Source organism: Pholcus phalangioides, unplaced genomic scaffold, assembly GCF_987345545.1.
Source record: "Pholcus phalangioides strain wild (caught in Gottingen) unplaced genomic scaffold, Ppha-v1.0 ptg000014l_1, whole genome shotgun sequence".
NCBI lineage: Eukaryota > Metazoa > Arthropoda > Arachnida > Araneae > Pholcidae > Pholcus > Pholcus phalangioides.
The window spans coordinates 1028620-1050961 of record NW_028301607.1 but is presented as its reverse complement, the minus strand read 5'-3'; the positions used below and the strand labels follow the sequence as shown (position 1 = coordinate 1050961).

The 22342-nt window shown below is 38.5% G+C and overlaps 1 protein-coding gene across 3 annotated transcripts in view; it reads left to right on the top strand.

Moving 5' to 3' along the window:
* Nucleotides 1-6125: 6125 nt before the first annotated feature.
* LOC149077889 (uncharacterized) overlaps nucleotides 6126-22342 on the top strand; it is a 67529-nt gene continuing 51312 nt past the window's right edge. The window contains exons 1-2 of one of the 3 annotated variants that reach the window (XM_089241492.1): nucleotides 6126-6340; nucleotides 19781-19835. In XM_089241492.1, coding sequence (XP_089097618.1) covers nucleotides 19786-19835 — 50 coding nt within the window. In that variant the 5' untranslated portion in view covers nucleotides 6126-6340; nucleotides 19781-19785. Of the gene's footprint in view, nucleotides 6341-11603; nucleotides 11846-19780; nucleotides 19836-22342 lie in introns of those variants that run through there. The other 2 variants (XM_089241490.1, XM_089241491.1) reach the window with 2 other exon arrangements.

Below are 22342 nucleotides of genomic sequence, written 5' to 3'. Positions count from 1 at the left end.
GAAAAAACAGTTCTTTGAAATTTGAATTAAGGGATCTCAAGAATAGGCTGGCTATATTTACTCGAGAGAGATACGAGAAATTGGGATCACACATACGGGACATCGCTAATTACCGCCAAGAAAAACGGCAAAAATGCATAAAGTTGCCAAATATTGCTGAAATTACGGCAAAATCGCATTTCGGGAAACGGAGCGTTACTGCAAATTGCAGTGCATTAAAATGAATTCGACGAAATTAAACGTTCAACATGACAAATGTGGGAGATTAATGTTCTTATTTATAGTTGTAATTATCGTAATATAATTTACGAGTTGAAAAATAATTTCAATCTTTGACTTCAATGAAGAATTCAAGTAGGTTTCGTGTAAAATACCGGAAAAACCAGAACACTCTTGGCAAAATGTCGGGATGGCAAGAAAAAAACCCCCAAAAATACGGGACTGTCCCGGGAGTTACGGGACGTATGGTCACGCTACTCATGAAGCTTTTGGATCACGTGATATTTCCTTCTTTCTTTGAGGGACATACAAACCGTATCCAAGGCAACCAACATGACTTTCTACCAGGATTACTCAAAAGTAATCCCAGAATTACTCAAAAGTATAATCCTGGTCAATTATTTTATATTTAATTTTCTGGGTTTTGTATTTATAAGGAACTCAATATTTCGAAAATAAGGAATTCAGTTTTTGAAAATATAAGCGTGGCGGAAATTCCCACTAAAATTTCGCATTTCCACAATAAAATAGGCAATTTTAACATTGATTCTTATGCGGACTATTCTGTGCCTCTCTCTCTCTCTCTCTCTCTTTGTTTCGGAGGAGAAATAGATTATTCTTATTTTTCTCCTCGATGGTGCCTGTCCCTCGAAGTGATGCTGATGATGATTATGAAGTCTATTCAAAAAGCCTCATCAATTATCGACAAAAATGATTGTTGGAATCTACTACTACTAAACCACACATGCAGCTCGTAAATATTACTCTGCGGAACTTATGAATTGGGGCATGTTGTAATAAGCATGTTGCGAACTTAACGTGAAGTTTGTTTCTGTGTAATGCTTGTCATGCTTAGTGCTGCCATCTGCCATCTAATTTTCTAACTACGAATGAAGTGGGATGATTGAATAATTGTATCGTTTGTAGGTTTTTTGTGCTCTGTGGCAAGACTTTTTAAAACCCGGAAAACACATGAAAATCACAGAATGTACTATGTGTTAGAAACCATTGTTAAAAGTTTCAATTTACAGTTGTGCACAACCGTGGGGGCAGCAATGGAAATTTAAAAATATGAAATGAACTAATTAAAAAAATATGAAATAAATATTGTTTCTAAAATTGTAAAGTGTATGATCATTATGTGAATTCAATTTCTACAAAAAAATTAGTCGGAAAATGTACGCAAAGTTAAGCTATTTGAGTACGTGTTAAAGAAATACGCATAATGCTTTGAAACACCCTGTATGCAATAGAAAAAACCCAAAAAAAAAAAAAAAACATTAAACAAAACTTATCTCCCAGTGACGGTTTGCTGAAACCTCTTCAGGCTGTGCCCCCGCACACGCACCGTGGCACATAAATGTTAAATATTGAACGTTTAACAATGATATTTTTTTGGTGAAACGATGCGCCATACGTGTCATGTGTTAACAAGTAGGATCAATATGGGATCCTCCGATTTAATTGACATGCAAAAAGAGAACTCTCATCGAATAAATGATAAATTAACATATCATTTATCAAATTCGAAGTTCTCAAAAAAATCGCAATCAAAGAAACGCATACAATTTTCTGAAACTCTAAAGAAAAATTGAAATCTGGAATATGTTTACGAAGAAGAAGAATATATCTCGATGGAGAAATGCGGAAAAAGGTTGAGAAAAAAAAATCAAGGACGAAATCTAAAATAAACGAAGGCAGTGTAAAGCGAATTTAATTCTAGATCTGGTTCCTCTTAAAACTGTCCACATGAAGTTTCTTGTATTGACGGCTACCATTTGTTCTTGGATTTTTCTTTCATTTATTCCATATGCATTGCCACCCTGGTATGAAGAACACCATTATTCTTTTTGTCTTTAAAATATTTATGGCGATCTATATAAATTCTTCTCTGAAATGTATTCTCCTGAATATAAAATAAATATAAGGCCGTTATTACATTATAAAAGTTTGATAAAATCCCTTTTATAAAACTTGAAAAATCTAACCAATAAGGTTATTGGCTACATTCCAGAAAATGCAACCTGTGACCTTATTGGCTGCATTTTTCAAGTTTTATAAAAGGATTTTTATCAAACTGTTATAGTGTAATACCGGATTTAGAAATAAGTTTCTCAAGAAACCAGTGGGGACCGAAAAGAAAGCAATAGAAGATAGACGTTTCATTTTTCGTTTCAATTAAATTATCTTTGCGATTTTTTTATCTATATATACACGGCAATACACGGTTCGCATCAAAACTTAAAAAAGGAATTCGTATTTCCTTTGGTGATGAAAAAATTATTTCACAGAGTTTCGTCGATTTTCTCTCCCATGAAAATAGACCTAGTTCGTGAATTCCTAAACTTTGAAACTTCGCGTTATTTTTTCATACACCTAATGGAAATTATAAATTCAAAATATATCGAAAACGAAAGTCAAATTTAATGATTGTGTTTTTATCTTTCGCGATTGACCGAATTCCGAACGATTTCCGCTCTGACGGTCACGATCGACGAGTTGCCGATCGCTTCTCCTAATCTCGAATATTAAGAGAAAACTCTGGAAGGAGTGACCGGTATGCCTGCCGTACACTCAGCTCACTCAGAAGAAAACCAAGAAATGAATCCAGCCATCTTCTAAGGGCAAGCCCAATACCTCCGAACACTGTCAAGCTAACGATCCCGATAGTCTGACACGAACCTAATTTGTAACAGGCCTTTCGTGGAAGAAGGAGTCCTTCTCACCCAGACATCGCATACAAAGTATTCGCACCAAAACATTCTTCTTTTATAATGTTTGTATCATTCTTCAACAATGGATGCGATGGGTTCAGAGTGCTTATTGTTGACAGTTTAGGAATGTATTTCAACAATGTAGATAGAATTTCCCCGGCATTGTTGAAATTCTCACCCATTCTTAAAAGTGAAACTTTTGTTGATAATTCAATTCCGTTTCATTCCAGACAGGTGAGTTGCATCGGAATATTTCATTGTGAGATAGGGTTACCAGTTGTATTCATTTCTGATGCCGATTCAAAAATCCTCAATTTTTTTAAATTTCTCTTTTTTCTCCTGTATTATCAGGGTTCCGGAATAGGTTTTAATTTATTCTCTCCAGAAAAAATATACCGAATCATAGAAACAAAATCTCTGTAATTATTTGGTTTGTTTTAGCACATGTTAACACGCTTTAACCAATAACCGGCCAAATTCACAGAAAACAACGATCTAAGTTGCTCTCATATTGGACACCTTATGCACTACCTCATGATTGCCTAATTGCGCAAATATTGGAAGGAGAAAATTACAACATCCCTATTCAGAAGATTACTGAGCTGGTTCAGCAGCATCATGGTGTTCCGGGGAAAATTATATTCCCGCGCATCTTGTATCAGGTTGGAAACACAATAGCGACTTACTAGTTCACAATAGTTTCAAAAATTATAGCGTTAGATTTCATTATGATGGAATCCACGAAAATTATTTGTTCGTATAGGGATGCCATCTGTTGCGAATACAAGTGACCGACGTTACTAAGCATTAGCGTGCATGCGTTCTTATTTGTCATTTACAAAATCTGGAAAGCCAATTGATGGGGAGGAGGTTGGAGGAGGATACTTTGCAATGGGCATGTATCCCGAAAAGATAAATGCTTATTTCGTGCTGCATTCTGTGTGTGCCTGTCGATATATATTATTTTATTTTCTTGTGATTGGTTTCCAACTCCGTTTCTGATACATAAAAATCATTTCCTTTCCATACAAAAAAATTGTATGAAAATTGATTGGAAAAAAAAAAATGAAACAAATGTTGTGCAATTGCAACGTCAGTCAAAAATGGGTCGAGATGTCGACAAAAACATTATCTGATACTATTCACTATCCTTGGAATTGAATATAGAATGAAGATACAGTAGAGTCTCGCTTATCCGGCATAAACGTACAGGCAGAATGTCGGATAATAGGGAGGTGTTAAGAAAAAGCCTATTAAACGTCAAATTGTTATAATTTCACACATTACAAACCTAATAATCATGTTTTACAACAAAACAACAGAAAAAAATTAACTGAAACAATGAACTTACAGTTTTCAAAATATTCTGCAGTTAATATAGCATTTAAAAAGTTCAGTCCGGTGATGATTTAAGTAAGGTATCCGACTACGTTGAAAACGTCATTTTGGAAGAAAATCTCGATTATTTTTATTTTTTATGCCCTATTTTTTGTGACTCCAAAAAAGACCTTGTTCATATGACGCTCATAACCGAAGTTACATCCACCTCAGTGTTGCGTTTGTACATTCAACTAACCCGTGAATGAAAAATTTAAACGTTTTTTACGAAGAATGATATTTCTCTCTCACATATTACTTGAGTTTATGACATAATTTCTAAAAATCTATTCATTGCATCATTACGAAATTTTAATACGATATTTTACTATATATTGTTGAGGCAATGAACCAAAAATCTAAGGTCTATCACATTGGATTTTTGAAAATTGCAGTGTTTTATAGACGAAATGTAGGATGGAATTTCAAAAATTTCACACGTACATTAACGTTTTTGGGTGTAACTTAGAGAATATCTGTAGTCCTCTTAAATTTTTTTCTTCATAACCTGCAACATCACTGGCTAAACAAACTGTGAAAATCACAAAACATTTCATAAACGAAATTTTTTGCAATCATGTTTCGAATATTACTTGAATTTTGCCTAAAATTTGACATAAAAATTGACTTTTTCATAGAAAATGACACACGCAGACCAAAATTTTTACCGTTTTCACCATTTCCGAGCACTTTCTATCAAAAAAAAAAAAAAAAAAAATGCTGTTAAAGTACACTCCATCCATTATCATCAATCCACTTGGTTTTTTATTTTATAGAAAAGTTGCTCTCGCACGTAATCTGATACCTTAAAAGAAATTTTCAATTGTAGGTTGCTTTCCTGACGGGTGCCGTTTCTTCGCTGCCAAGTCTCGCCATCTTTGCAGTATCGTTAAGTGGATTACTGTAGCTTCTTCTTGTTGCTTAATATTTAATTGCAGTTTCTAGAGCCATTGTTATGTGAAATTCTGAGAGACTTGATTAACAGTTGGTGCTTGATCTTGATCTTCGATTTTGTTCTCATCTCGCGACGATTTCTTCATTAGTTATTTCATACTGATCATCATAGTGATTGTATAGACGGGAGCGCCACTGTACAGTCGCGGTAGTCTCGGGAGCAACAAAAATAGACTAAGATCACTCACGCTACTTGATGTAATGTTTTTTTTTTTTTTTTTTTTTGCGATGGGACGTCGGATAAGCGAAGGTTGGATAAACGAGACTCTGCTGTATATTATTTCCCGTAAACAAAAAAAAAAAAACGGAAATTTTAACTACAAAAATCGGAATAGAAAAATAATTAACGAACAAATTCTAATGTGGTGCGTTTTAAAATATTTCAGGCAAATTTTGTCATTTTTGTTATGTAAAGAAAAAAAAACGAAGCCGTTATTTTAAGATTTGAACGTTCCGTATACCCTTAAGTCACGATGAGTTTGCTTTTTTCACATTTTAAAATTTTCAGAGCGACTTACGTCCGTTTATCCGTAACTTAAAATTTTCAGTATTCTTTCTACGACCAGTAGTGACGCACGACAGCCCGTAAAATTGTAATGGAATTATATTTTCAAGGACGAATGCAATACATATTTATGAAAATAATGCCTGCCAGATAAAGGAAACTGCTCTCGTATCTTTGGTTTTTTTAGCTGAATGGCACAGATGGCCAGAACAAAGGGCGAGCCTAAAACTTAGAAAGTTACACTCTGTTTTCTTTTCCCTTCAGAAACTCCCTAAAATACACAAAGCTGACTTAATATTGTGATTCTCTGAACATGAAAAACTCCACCTCATCATCCATCTTTTTCTTTATTTTCTGTCTTATCAGTCGTATCCCCCTCTCACTGATAAACGTTCACGTTTTAGTATGTGAGTGTCTCTCTCTGCATGTTTCTTCATTGTTTATCACCTTATTACTTGCTTATCTTCGAGAAGAAAAGACTGTAATAGGTAAAAGAAAAAAACGGAATTGTAAGAAATGATATTTTTCGCCATTTGGTGCCCACGGTGCTGAGAAGGAGCGATAAGTAATGGTAACGTTGATAATTACTATTAATCAAACTTCGAAATTGAAATTTAATGTTGCTTGTGGTTTATGATAGTCTGAATGAATTGCCAATTATATTTTTCATCCGAGGTTTGTTTCTGGATAGAAATTAGATGTTAAATCGCTGAAAACATGCAATAATATCCAGAACTAATCTTAAATGCCACTCGTTATGGAGCTGTTAGAGTTGCATAGACGCCATTTTGAAACTTTCAAAAACAGCAAATTGAGGGCGCGGTAGCCCAGGTCGATAAGATACTCGCCTAAAGAACCAAAGGATGTTTAGAGGTGTCGCGAGTTCAATACCCGGTTAGTCCTTGTCAGAAAACTTTCCTGACACAGGGGTACAACAGAAACGGCGACACGACCGCAGAAAAAATTGCTACCGCAAGGAGTCCCCCCATCGTGGGGTTAGCGCACCAACCTCTCGATGAGTATAAAAGCAAGCCTGCCGTTCGGAATCGGCAATAAATTGTAGGTTCCGGTCTAAAATTAGCCCTCGTGTGCAGAAAATGACCGTGGTGCGACAAAAATGATCAAACAGTAAATTGATATGAAAATGGTTTTTAATTTGAAAAATTCTTATAAATTGGAGATGAATGAATATAGGATTTATGTGACAACTGATGCGTTAAAAATCAGTTTGAGCTGATCACAACACCCTTTCAACCAGAGAGCTCTTGGACCGTGCGACCCATGCGGCTGCACGGGGTGCCGCTCTAGGAGGGCATCAATCCGAATTTTAAAGGGGGAAAAAGCTTCGTCGACCAAATAAACATGGTCGGGGGCCGCAAAAAACAGATCGCGAACGGGTAGAGATTTTTTTTTTCTCGAGCCGGCCCTGCTCACACGGTGTTTCTCAGACGCCACAAACACTAATTTAATTAATTGTTCTATCAGTATTTAAACGTTTAAAGTTACCAACTACCTTTCCTAGCACTTTCCCATAAAATATTACCGCAGAGATAAAACTGCAGTTTTTTAAAAAACAATCACCCGGTTTTTAGCAGTATTGCTATTACTGCTTTCGTAGGTGAATAAACAGGGTGCATGGCTAACAAACGGCACCGCAAATTACTAGTGAAACGTTGATCGTAGCGGCACGCTTCCGATTAGGAAAAAAAAGTATCCCAATAATGTGTAGAACTCATATACGGCATTTATATCGCAAGAGGTAGGCATTAAAATAAAAATAATCAACTTTCTATTCGGGCACACTGTGCTCAACAACCCAGTTAGAAAGTTGTTGCCCTGTCTCTCATTAAAACTCTCAACAACAAGAAAACTTTCCACGTTTCCAAGTGCAATATTCGCAGAGATATTTGAATTCGAAAATCGGAGGAAAATCGGGAAAGACCAGCATATAAATAAAGAAAAGAAATGCTGTCCTTGCTGTCCTTTATATAGGCTTTTATCCCCCCCCCCTTTCCTTCGATTGTGGAATTTGAATGTCTCTGCGAATATTGCGCTTGGAAACGTGGAAATTTTTTTTGTTGCCCTGAGAAGAGACAGGGCAACAACTTTTTAAGGGTTTTTGAGCACAGGGTGTCCGTATAAAAAAGTTATTTTTTTATTTTAATAACTATACATGTGTGTGCAACCCCCCTTGCAATAGGAATGATGTATGTTAGGTCCACTCGTTGTTTGGACACTTTCTAGAATTGGAAGTATGCCCCTCTCTCTCTCTCTCTAGGATCAACGCCTCATCAGTAATTTAAGGCGCCAATTGTTAGCTATGCACCCTGTATAAAGACAGGGCCTGCTTTTGACAAGAAATGGGGGGGGGGGATTTCCATAAAATAAGAAAAAAAAGGATCATATTAATCGAAATTGCTCCGATGTTTTCTTCCAAAACCACGTTTTAAATGTAGTCCAATGACATATGGCTCTTAATGCCAGTGCTGCCATGTACCCTTCGTTCTATATTTTATGATGTAGATCAGCGGCTCTCAACGTTTTTTGACTCGCGGAGCTCTTTTCAGTACATAATTTCTATAGAGGAGCCCTATTTGACTTGAGCCCTTTTTTTGTACATAATTTCTATGGCAGAACCTTGTAGGTCTCTTATTTATTTATCTACCAAATTCACTGGTTTATTTTATTTTCCTCGAGTCGCCACGTAGCCCTTGGGGCTCCGCGGGGAGAACCACTGGTGTGGGGTCCCACTGTTGAGATCGACTGAATGTGGATCGTTGAGAACCACTGATGTAGATCAGTAAGTGTGAGAGAGAGAGCTGCATTTGTTTTCACAAGCTAACAATTGTACGATTAAGCGGCGCCCGTCAGACACCACGAGACTCTCCATGAAATGGGAATCGTAGAACGTAACGTAAAATTAACGTACATCTTTTCTACGAGAATCAACAAATATTGACATTTCGAAGCTGGTCAAACGCAGTGTTCACTTGTTTCATCGGGAACTTCGAGAGGTCCTGGTTGGGGGGCACTGCAAAATAGATGGAAAAAGACTAGAGATATTTCATAGGAACTGTCTTATTGGGAAAATACATTCCTAGAGCAAACTTCGAATAAATGTTAGAAAGCGGTATCGGGAAGTTTTCATACAATAATGTAATAGATACAATAAGAGCCTCTCGATGACGGACAGCCTCGAGGCCGAAAAGTTTGTCCACTAACTTAGTGTCCGTTGATGGGTTTATAAAGTACATTCTTTCTTTCAAGCCGAGCACAACTCAGGTCTACCACCATCTATGGGCGATTTACTACCTAGCGAGTTGTGCCGGAAGTGCAACTGCGTGTGTAACAGTCTGAGTGCGTATGTAGTGTTGTTTTTGATTTTTCAGCGCTGCCATCTGTATGTCAGAAGTGAAGTGAGTGTTGTGTTATGATTGAATTACATTTGTGTACTGTTTGTAGGTCTGTTGCTCTCTGTGGCGAGACTTTTTAAAGGACTTTATAGAGCGCACTTTTTTTTTTCATACCGAGCATAACTCAGGTCTATCGCCACGGGCAATTTACTACCTAGCGAGTTGTGCCGGAAGTGTAAGTGTGTGCGTACCTAACAGTCGGAGTGCGTATCTAGTGTTGTGTATGATTTTTCAGTGCTGCCATCTATGTTTCAGAAGTAAAGTGAGTGAAGTGTAGTGACTGAATATTTGTACTGCTTGTAGGCCTGTTGCTCTCTGTGGCGAGACTTTTTAACGGGGAGATCGGCTCGAATTTGCACTTCGAAGTTGGGAACCACAGAAAACCAACTTCTGACGGTGGGGTTCGAACCCGGATCGCCGCCATGCGAGTCCGTCACTATGACCACTCGACCACCACAGCGGCTATAAAGTACAGTGGAGTCCATTGACATAATTTAAAAAAAGTGTCCTTTGTGAGAGATTCAACAGTATGTGATTTAAACTATAAATGCTCAACCCGTGGCCCTCGGAGTCATCTGATGTGGCCCCTTGACCTGAAACCTAATTTTGAAAAAATGAACTGAGCGGTACATTTCCACATCGCTTAAGTTATTCGCGGTGCAATTTCCCATCACTCAAGAGACCAGCGGCATAGTTTCAGTTTACTTTAGGGATCAGTGACATAGTTCCGGAGCAATGAACTGGCCCACGCAACAGTTCTAGATCACTCAAGTGATCCGCGGCAAGTTTACAAATAACTCAAGTGACGTGCGGCGCAATTTTATATGACTAAAGTTGCTCGCGGTACATTTATATATCACATAAGTGACATGTGGCATATTTCCAGACCACTTAAGTGACCCACGGCACAGTGAAAGATCGCTCAAGTTGACCGTGGCACATCCCTCCCGTCACATTTCTAGATCACTTAAGTGGCCCGTGACTCCTTTTCAAACCAATAAAGCGGCCAGCATTCTCTAAAACGTTGAACACCCTTGGTTTAAAAGGGTATTCATTCTAGCAAAATTCGTAAGAAAAAATGTGGTATGGATGTCTTCCCTCTCGCCAAAAGGGCTGGCAGGGCAATTCTACAGCTCGGTAGAACTATTAATGTATGAATCCGCTATAGAAGAGCCTACGAAAAATCTGACTGAGGCCTGTCGAAGAACTTAGCCTAGCCTAGAGGCCCTGCTGCAGGATGTGGGAACCATAGTGGCTTAACACAGACAACCCGCGAGCCTCGAAGTATTGTCTAGCTGCGCAGTCCAGGGTGAAAAGAAATGATCCTGGAACATTTACTCTGTATGGCTAATTAACATATTTCCCTCTCCCCCCACCCTCCTGCAGCCTTTTGGAATTCTATAAGGGAGGACCTGTGGTTCCGAACTCCGAGGCACAAATGCGAGCCCGTTAAAAAGTATCACCACAGAGAAAAACAGGCCTCTACAACTGTAAAATTATTCAATCCACTTCACTCGTAGATAAAAAAATAATTGATGGCAGATGGCAGCACTGCATATAACAAGAATCACACAGAAACAAACTTCATGTTATGCTCACAATACGTGCACACACATTTCAACATGTTCCAATTTGTTGGAAGTTCCGCAGAAGAATATCGACGAGGTGCATTGTATGGCTTAGTATAAGGGAGGACCGCGGGTAAAAATCAGGTGAAATGAGAGGCATGCCAGGTAATCGGGGGGGGGGGTGGCGTAATAGAGATCTGTAAAAAATGTCACAAATATGAATAAATAGAGCATTCTTCTAGTGGAGAAATTCATTAAAAGCTGTCCAAAACGTAGAGCTATCGCCCCCCCCCCCCATAAGAAGGACTCTAAGCTCTGGGTTCAATAAAAATGGATCTTTTCATAAATTTTTTTAACAATATAAATTTACTTTTAATCCATGAATCTGGATGTGTGCTTGGGGTGAACAAAAAATTAGAATTTTCAGGATGCTCTAGTAATGTGTAGAAATATAGGTGTAGGGAGTCCCATGAATTCATAAACTTTTTAAAAGCTCATAGAAAGTGAAGGAATCGGTAAATGTGGATGCGGTTTTTGCGAAAAGGTCGTTCTCATCACGATAGGGGGATTTTTTTTTTTGGTGAATTTCCGTAAATTTTTTCTTGATAGATGTGTGGCGCTGCTTGTCTTGCGCAATTTTTATATTTTTATTATATTTTTTTATGCCACTCACTAGCTAGGCATTATCTAGTGTCTTCTTGTATTGGAGTTCCGTCTGGCTCCATCTGTCGACCGAACATGTTGTAAAAATCTCTCTCTCTCTCTTCTATTAAATAACTTAAAAAAGAAAAGGAGTCATGACTCAGTATGTTTTCCAAAATAACGAGACATCCACCAGCACTAGCATCACCACAGTACTGGTGACCCTCACGAGAGAACGAGCAGACGAAAACTTCTCTTTTTCGCTTCGTAATATGACTTGCTGCCAAGGTTTCTAGAATATATAGTACTGCTGCCTTCATATGACTTGCTGCCTTCTTTTTTTTCCTGTGTGTGGTGCGTTTGCTGACTGATTGAGGGGGCATCTCCTCAATTCTCTTCCTGGATTGTACTGTACTTCTTTTTTGGATATGCTGAACGCTACAGAAGAAACAGGTATGCCTTCTGAATTAGAACTTTCGCATGTTTCTTTTCGAGCGCCTTCGATTTCGAAATCCGATGTCGATCTTTGGTTCCTTCAGATTGAATCGAACTTTAAAATAACCGGAATTACTGATCCTAAAACGCAATTTCACTGTGTTGTGACAGCTTTCGATGTCGAAGTGTTGTCATATGTTAGCGATTTGATCAGAGCTCCTGTTACGGATGATTCTTACAACCAGTTAAAAACACGCATTTGTCAACAGTTTTCACTGTCGGAAACTTCCCGCTTACGAGTTTTACTCCAAGAGTGAGCTCTTGGAGACCTATAAAATGCAAGTTTTAGAATCAGCAGTTCATTTCTGAATTTTTCTGTTATCGGCACTAACATAAGGTTTCCATTGTGATGTTGATATTGGTCGGCAAAGCATTGTTGGAAAAGTTATTTCACCTCAACTACGAATCTGGAGCTGAAGCTTTACAAACGTTTTGGGCACAGAAGAGATTGAGGGAAAGTTTTGGTCTAACCACTACTGCCGGACATCCGTGCAGTACCCTCTATCGTTAGGGGAAAATTGGAACTACTTTTTATTTCTATACCCAAAAAAAAAATTCCCTTTTGTGTGAGAATAATTTGTTTTTTCGCAAATACACTGAAACATACCAATTCAATCAATTTTTTTAAATGGATTTTCAAATTACTTGTGAATTTATGGGACACCCTGTATGTGCACTTTGAGCATATCAAACAATTTTTATCCGGATCAAGAATGTGTAACAAGCCTTCAAAAGAGGTAAACACATCGAATAAAAGCGAATAATATGTTATTATCGCCTTTCCCCCCCATCTGAATGGTGCCAATAAAGGTATTTCACCATCATCCGATGACATTCAGGTTCGGTAACGTGTGCGATGCAGCCAGCAACATGCACGAGAAATATGTATGCATTTATTTTAGATAAGATAATGAGCACCGTAGATACAAAACTTAGCGATTGACAAAGACATGCGTGATCTTTTCTTCCCCTCGTAGAAAGCAGTGAGATAAACTGGGTTTTAGTATGTTTTCTTGAGAATCACTTGTAGCGTGTAAGATGCTGAATCACATGGCATGACAGAAACTAAATATTGAATTACTAAATAAAATGGCTTATACAAACAACAGGCAAATTGCCCGACGGGGTGACTAGAAAATGATGCACATAAAAAATATGGATGTCAAATATAACTAGGGTTACCAGGCGTCCTCCTTTAAGAGGACATGTTCCCCCTTTTTGATGCCGTTTCCAGCGTCCTCCTAAATCTTAGAAAATTCAACCTTCTGTCCTCCTTTTTCGGGTTTCCGGAATATAACCTTTCTTTCTTATTTTTCCTGGGGAAATTTTTTTTTTCACTCCTATACATATATCTGTTGTTGTTTTTCACATATTTTTACACGGTTTGATCAGTTGCCGTCGGAATTCCCAGAATACAAGAACCCAAATTGCCTCCAAGCAGGGCAGATGCTATTTTTTAACAGTCTGAAAAAAAGCTCTGGAAGAACAAAAACCGCATCATCGATTTTGAGAACACCAATGTTTACTCATCAAAAGTTAATTCCGTGTGCACTGAAGTCGAGGAGGGGTCGATACCAATTCCATAAAGAAATGAAGGAAGTGGGATGCAAACAACACTCAATGCTGATTACTAGAGAGAAGCAACGCTTCCCGAAAGAAATTGAAAAACCTTCTGAGGGTAAGGAAAGAAAACCTCTCTCGCCTTGCGCTAGGCAATGTTAAAAAACTCAACACACTGAACAATTCATTAAAAGCGAGAGGGGAGAGGACCAGGTATTCGTTTTTCTTTCTTTTTTTAGTGATTCTGGTTGAAAAAAATTATTGTGGTGGCGTGTGTGTGTTTGTAAGTATAGTGGCGCCATCTTTTTGAGAAACTGGGAAAGTGACGTTATCTATAGCGTGTGCGCAAGCGTCCTTCTTTCTCAGTTATCAAATCTGGTAACAATAAATATAACCAAAACACAGCAATCTGATCGTTGGTTTTAGTTTGCTGCATAGCTTCCCAAACTGTTTGTTACATCGCTCCCCTTTTCAGAATTCTTTTTTCTCTCATCGCCCCCAACTCAAGTGAACCCATAGGATCCTATGTTATACCCGTAGCCCCTATCGCCCTCCTGGTCCCATTCCATCGCCCACCAGGGGGTGATATTGCTAACTTTGGGAAACATTGGTTTACTACATTAGCATGGTTTAAGGAAAGAGGGTCATCGCTAGTTGAAAGGGTCATCGATGTATCAGATATGGATGTAGAATGGATTCAAGTTGTAACGCAAGGTTAATTCCAATCAACATGATGAATAAATATAATTACGAGTTCTTTGTGTACACAAGCTGATGGCCCCCACACCTTGCATCTCGGTCACTAGGCTGGGACCTTTGCCGGGCCAGTCTTAATACCAGTTATAATAAAAATTGAAATTTGATGAAATATTAATTTACAATTTCATAAAAATTCATGTTTTATGAAAAAAGTTATGAATGAAAAAAAATGTTTCACTAAAAAAATAAAATTTTCCAATAATATAACGGTCCACTTGCTCGACTCAGAGCGCTGGTGCTCCATTGATCCCACTCGTTAAGACGCCACTGTGTGAATCTTGATACCGCAATATGACTTACTGATCTACTGGCTGCATGAAATATTTCTTTGGACCGCCGGGTCTGAAAAGTCGTAAACTCCTAGCTTAAAAGTCTGGCTTATGAGATCCTATGAAGGAACTGATCAGTTTTTTTTTATTGATTTCAGTAATGCGAAAAGACGCCTATATCAAGTTCAAATTTGGGAACCTCAAGCAAGGCCGTCTTAAGAGTATCATGGGCCCCCGGGCCAAGTGGTTTTTCGGAGGCCCTGCCTGGTATATCCTGGAAAATTTTAACCGGATCTCATTTTTGTGAGGCCCGGGTGGGCCCATGCCTTAAGACGGCACTGACCTCAAGTGAATAACCCGTAAGCGGGCTAAAAGCTCGAACTTTATACAATGTTAGAGAACTAGAACATAAATTAGTAATTTTAAAACATTTTACTATCTATAAATTTGTTTTATCAAACATAATTGACAACTTATTTTAAAACCTAAAAATCAATTGCCTGACAAATTTATTAAAAGAAATACAAAAGCAATTCATATTAAAACATTAAAATTAAAATAAGAAAAACTTTATAGAACATCAATTGAAGTTACAAGAACCTTACCTAGATGGCGCTAATAAGAAAAGCAAGTAGCATCTAGGTTTATGTAAATTAAAAATATATGCAATATAATATTATGCAGAGTCAGAGGCGTCGGGAGTGTTTTAGACCGGTGGGTGCTCGAATTGGCCTTTACACAGGAAATTTTGATTTCTGAATTAATTCTGAGTCAATCCGGTGCTGCAAAATACTGTGGGTGCATCCACCGCACTCCCGACTCCGACGCCTTTGAGTGTTAATGCACATCAACCAGTGGCGACGGACGTGTTTCGAACCTGTGGTTGCTGGTCTTGAGCTTTATACGCAGAAAGTTTTGATTTCTGGGGTTGCTAATACTCATGTCACAAATTATCGTGTTTGCTCGAACACCCACAGCAACCCCGGTTCCGACGCCACTAACAACACGCACATCAAATTACTGGCGAACCGTTGATCCTGGAGGCATACTTCCAAGCAATTAGGAAAATGTTTCCAAATAACGTTTAGACTTCAGATAAGTCTCTCATATTGCGAGGGGTTTTATAGTTATTAAAATAAGAAAGAAAATTTTTCATACGGGCGCCCTGCAATCAATAAAAGGTGGCTACGTCCTCCCACTTACATGGTGAGCGTGGTAGACCACTATGCTGCAAAGGCCACGGAACCTCTTTCCGTAGAGCTCGTATGTACTGATCATAGCAAAGACAGACATTATCTTCGGATTAGTCGCACTTCTGGTGACAGTGTCAGCAATTGTTGTTATCCGATCTCCCCGTTAGAAAGTCTCGCCACAGAGAACAACAGGTCTCTACAATGATACAGTTATTCAATCAGTAAGAGAAACTGATGGTAGATGGCGGCACCACACACAACAAATATTACACATAAACAGACTTCACGTCAGGTTCATAACACGTACATGCACATTCCAGCATGTATCTATTCGTTAGATGTTCCGCAGAAAAATATGGTCGAGGTGCATGTGGGGTTCAGTAGCAGTGACAGTAATTGTAAGCATGGGCTTGAGTTAGGTTCGTCTGGGTCCATGTATGGTCCCGTGAGTGCACACGAGCTCTAAGGAAAGTAGTCCATGACCTTTATAGCGTAGTGGTCTATCACGCTCACCCGGCAAATGAGAGGACGTAGGTTCAATCCCCCACAGAGGCAAATGAATTTTTCTTATCTTGAATTCATCTTCGCCATCAGCCAGCTGTTAAAACCTTCATATAGGCTGGGATATTTTATCTTATGTAATGTATTGACCAGATATTTCACCATCCATTAGTTTTGCCCATGAAAAAAATTTTCATTTAGGGATATCATTCTCTAGCGCGGATGTTGTCTCAAGAAACTTATAGATGGTGTTTTCTTTGCCAAGAAACCAGCTGAATGAATGAACGCCAGAACTTTGCCACTGGACTTATCCCGTTGCCGAGATCTCTTCCAGCCCAGCTTTGTGGCAAAGTTTGGAACAAACCCAGAAACCAGCTAAAAAAATTTCTACAAAGACGGAAATTTTGAAAACTGCCGAAAAATTGGTTGAAGTTTTGAAGAAAAAATGAAGAAATCGGGAAATAGAAATAAAGAATATTTTTAAACCCTTTCAGTGTGGCATTGACGAAATATCTCGCCTCCTTAAACGCCTCTTATTTTAGCATTGACAAGCCCAGATATTTTGTAAAAAGTTTAGTTGTCAATTTTACACTTTTCCCATTCCCCTTAGTTTGCATACGCTGAAAACTGGAAGAAAGCCTTGTTCACCCTTTCATTTTGAAGGCGGTTTAATGATTTCTGTTGTGCCGTTTCAAGGGTTAAATGGCACAGCGAAAAATCACTAAACCGTCTTCAAAATGCCATATTCTTTTTAATGGAGTAGGCCTTTTTCCGATTTTCAGAAGGTGCAAACTAAGGGGGTGAAGGGAAACGTGTTTCATTGAAAAATAAACTTTACAAAATATCTGGGTTTGTCAATAGTAAAATGAGAGCCTTTTAACGAGGCGAGATATCTCGTCAATGCCGCTTAAAGGTTAAAAATGATATTTCACTCGATAATTTTTGAAAAAAATTTGAGTTTTTGGTTTTTGTGCAATAATCACAAAAACGTCGAAACAGGTCGATACTTTAATTGAAAACTTAAAGCTATAATATAGTAAATAGAGATAATTGTGGGTGATGGGAACTCGTATGCGTCAAAATTGAGTACAGTAGGCACCGTTAGTTACAATCACGGATAATATCAGCATTCGGTATTGCTATCACTTTCGCCAAGTGCGGAACGGACCAACATCATAACATGGGAAAAAATTCGTTGAATGTTATCAGGACTCTTCTTTTGATGTTAACAATTTTTTTTTCATCGAAAGTTTTTTTTCCTTTGCATATTTTGAAAAAATAAGGTTATAAAATTAATTAATTTTTTCCCTATAAGTTATCGTTATCAATCTACAAGACTATTTAAGAGGTCAGAAAGTGTCCCTTATTGAAAAAAATTCTGTACACTTAGTTCACAACGTTCTAATCGGGTTAGTTAAGAAAAAGTCTCCTTTTCTTCAGTTTCTACATTCCTTCAGTCCTTTTCCACATTCACAGTTCCTCGGCCAGAAGATTTTCACATGGAAAGCTATGGAACATGCCGTAAATTAAAACGTTTTTCAATGTACCATACATTCAAAAAGAGTATCTTAATTCTTAATACACATTAGACACTTCTACATTATAATTCCTCACAAAATTTCTGAATAAAAAATAATAATTCCAGAGAGAAAGGGCAACCTCCTGTTTTAAAAGAAATTGAAAAAAAAAAGTCGGATTTAACATTTTGAAACCAGCTATATGGGGAAAGAAAAACGGAGTTGCCCCGTTTCCGTACGTCCCGTTCGACCAAATGGGGCACATGGTCATTCTATTTAAAATCGGTTGTTTTCGGATATACACTGCTCAAAACAATTAGGGGAGCACATGGTTTTAACAAAATTACGCAAAGATGTATACCGATAAGTAACATAAAATGAATCATCCATAATTTAAAGCCTAGCAGGAAACGGAAGAAGAAAACTTCATATGCAAATCAAAGTTCGTGACGTCAAAAACCAGAAAAAGGAGATAAGGGCAGAAATCGGGATGTTGCAGAAACGTCTGTTTTACTGCCGTAACTGTGAAATTCGATTGCGCAGTATTTTTTTTTTTGAGACAAGGTGACTTGAGGATGTTTCAACAACGTGATTTACCGGAATCCATGGCATGGCGTGTTATAGGCAGACTGGAATCCGGGCAAACACAACGTAGTGTCGCGGACGCTGTTGGAGTCGCCAGAAGTGTTGTTGCAAGGCTGTGGAATCGATTCCAAGAAACAGGAAATGTTAGAAGTCGACCAGGGCAAGGTCAGCCACGCGCCACTACAGCAACTGATGACCGGTATATACGGTTAACAGCCCGTCGAAACGGAACAGAGAATGCTACGCAGCTGCAAAGACGGTTGCTCTTGGCAACAGGACGAAGGGTGTCCAGCCAAACAGTACGTAATCGGCTTCATGAGGGAGGGCTCTATGCACGTAGGCCAATGGTCTGCATTCCGTTGACCCCACGCCACCGTGCGGCCCGAAGAAGATGGGCTGCTGAACATCGAGATTGGGAGCAACATGATTGGAGTCAAGTGCTGTTTACAGACGAGTCCCGATTCAGTCTGGAGTGTGACACCCGACGTGTTCTGGTATGGAGGGACAGGGGCACTCGAAATAACCCCGCATTCGTTCGTGAAAGGTCACAATACAGACGAGCTGGTTGGATGGTGTGGGGTGGAATCAGCATAGGAGGACGTACGGACCTGCATATCATTCGGAATGGCACTTTGACGGCCCAAAGGTATGCAGACGAGATACTGCGACCTCATGTCATCCCTTACGCTGGAGCCATTGGAGATTCCTTTGTTTTCCGGGATGATAATGCCCGACCGCATAGAGCTCGTCTGGTGGAGAACATGCTTGAAGCTGAAACAATACAGCGTATGGAATGGCCAGCGTGCTCTCCTGACCTGAATCCAATCGAGCATGTTTGGGGCATGCTCGGACGACGCATTGCTGCGCGACCAAGGCCGCCTGTTACTGTCCGAGACTTGCAGATTGCACTTCTTGAGGAGTGGAACAGTATTCCCCAAAGTCTGATCGATAACCTCATCGCATCCATGGCAAACAGGTTTTGCAGCAGTCTTAGCTGTTCGAGGAGACCACACGCCCTATTAAAACTCATGCATCATGTCTAAGCAGTACTTTTTTTTTATCGTTTACATGTAACCAAATTGTTGCCCTAAATCATCTTTTCATGTTTTTTCCATATTTTCAAAGAATTAAAGCTTAATTCCAAATTTTTTTACGTCTTTTTTCTGTATTGCGCATTGATACGCGTTTACTATCCATTGTATGTCAATACGTGGCTGTCTCGCACGGTTTTCTTCACTTTTTTGCTTGCTCCCCTAATTGTTTTGAGCAGTGTAGTTATCAATCGATTTTTTTTATCAGAAAACCCCCAGTCTCGATATGATCGCATTAATCGACGTATAATTGTATTACATTTCAACGTACAGTATTCAAAATATTCATGAAAATATTGATGATATTTTTCTTATTTATTTCGTGTGAGAGAATTATCTTGCCATATAAACTTTAGTGCCAAGTAAAAACATGATGTTCATGATTTCAAATTAATATTTATGTACTATTTCAATCTAGGTGTGATGTCTATGCACCTCAAGAATTCAAGAGAAATGCTGACTTCAAACGATTCGTAAGTCGTTCGGTCTGATGATAGAAACCCAACCGGATGTTACTCCAGCATTTAATTACGTTTTGACATAACACCATTTATTTCTTCAAAAAAAAATTAAAAATTGGCAAAAAAAAAATTGGAAAAAATATTTATAAATTTAAAATTATTCATAAATTATTATTTATAGTTTTTTTTTTTATTTAAAAGTGTGAATTGAATTTGAACGAATTTGTGATATTGATATGTTATGAAATATTGCCGCATAGATGACGCTAAATAATCATCACAAAATCGTGAAAATGGTGATAAGAATGAAGTTCTCATAAGGGAATTTGAACCTCGGTTGGAGTGAATCACTTTTTTTGTGGGGGGATGGGGAGTACCTTAAAATAATCAAGAACAGATGAGCTGCACCATTATGGGTTTTAGGGCAAAGTGATTTTTCATACACCCCCATAACTGGCTGGACATGCCTTCCTACCAATTTAGATGCTTACTCTCGAAAATTTCAACCCCGGATCTCAATAGGGGGAAGAAGGGGTCATGTCAGGATGGTACTGTGTTCGAGAGGTGCTGTCCTCTACCTTAAAATCAGTGGGAAAGTGAGTAATTGAGTGATTTTTTTTAAAAGCGTAATTTTTTGGTGTTGCAACATTTGTTCGTTTTAGGTCTTTCAACTTCTAAATCGTTGATAAATGATCATAGGGACATACTTCCAAGTAGAAAATATATTCAAACAATGTTTTGTTTGATACAATTTAAAGATTTTACTCGGATAGAAATGATATTTTTATTTAACTTTGCTCATCTCATAGCTGGTCCCTTAAAGTGGGAATTCTCCCACCGAAATATGTGTGTGATGTTAAAAATAATGATTTTTTTTAAAAATTAAATATCTTAATGCATGGAACGGGCTTAAATATTTTCGGCCTGGTGCAAAAATAGCTCTGTGTTCCTCTAAAACCTGTTTTCCTTTTCCATCAGTGTCCGTGGGCACCCTAGAATACATTGGCCCCAAGATTGTGACTATCAAATAACCGTTTTATGTTATTATTATTAATTTTATATTATTATATTATATTATTTTTTTTAGAGCAGTGATCCTGCAATTTTTTTCGCTGGGCATTATCGTCCAAATTCGACAACAAATTTGGACGATAATGCCCAGCGAAAAAAATTGCAGGACCACTGCTCTACAATATCTTGTATTCAGGAAACATGTTGGACCATCTGTCAAGGTCAGCTTCTTGGCAGAGTCGCTGTCAAGGCCAGAGAACCGATTATCTACCCAGGGCCGCAACTAGATATTTTCTATCGGAGCAAGCATGTATTTTGCCTCACCCGTGTAATTTAGAATTAATTGATTATAGGAAGAATATAGCGTCCCGTTTAGACCATTGCCCAGAACACCAGATCCACTCGCACTCCTCCTTCCAGTTCAATGTCTGAATATTAGGGGTTCCCTTGTTTTGGACAGATTTATACAAATACAATGCCAAAACATGCAAAATACCCAACGAGGTGGCTGAGAAAAGGTATTGGTTTTTTAAGAAGTTAAAGTCAAAGTGTAATCAAAGCATTTTTTTTAAATCTTGTTTTGCAGCCCCTAAAATTTAGCGACCCAGTGCACCCTTCGCACCTGCTTAAGTCCGGCGCTGTCTCAACGGTTATTTCGGTTACAGGCGTAAAACGTTTATGGAAGTACGTTTCTGTAATCAACGGTTTAAAAACTGAATGGTGTTTAACAGGAATGCACAACCTTCCGCCCGCCCGCCGACCAAATGCGGCCAACCAAGGGGTTCCATTCGGACCGCGAAAGTTGTTTCCTGTGAAGTATCAACACACACATCACGATTAATACTTTGACTGACTGCATTTCTTTCATAAAAGTACGGGATATCGCCGAAAAATGTATCAAGGCTAGTGAAGTTGCCATTTACATCCGTAAAATTTCCCAAGGACAAGTAAAGTCGTCATTTCCAGCCGAAGAAATTGTCAAGAAAATTTGCCAACTGTCGTTGAAAGAACTAAAAAATTTTCAACCGGGGGGGGGGGGGGGGGGTACCGCAAGTCAAAATGTTATTCGCCAAAAAAAAAACGTATATGCTTGAAAAATATGTGAGACATATACAGTATTTATATGAATTTTATTGATTATGATAATTAGAGTCATAATTATCATAATATAATTTACGTCACGAAAATAATCCTAACTGTTGATTTCGAAGATTCATCTAAGCCTTGTTGAAAATAGCAGTGAAACGGGGGACGAAATCGGGGACATTTAATGAAAGAAATTAGGACGGCCAAAATTACTAAATATCTTTTATAATGCAGGTCATATGGCCAACCTTTGTATATAAGTTTCTGGCCCTCGAGCACTAGAAATACCTCAAATCTCGCCCGCGAATTGAAAAGGTTGTGCACCCCCTGGTGTATAAGACCGTCCTATCCCCCTCATCCGGGCAATGGCTAAAACTGACAGTGGTCGATAGAGCCTGGGCGACGCGTGGTATGAAATGACA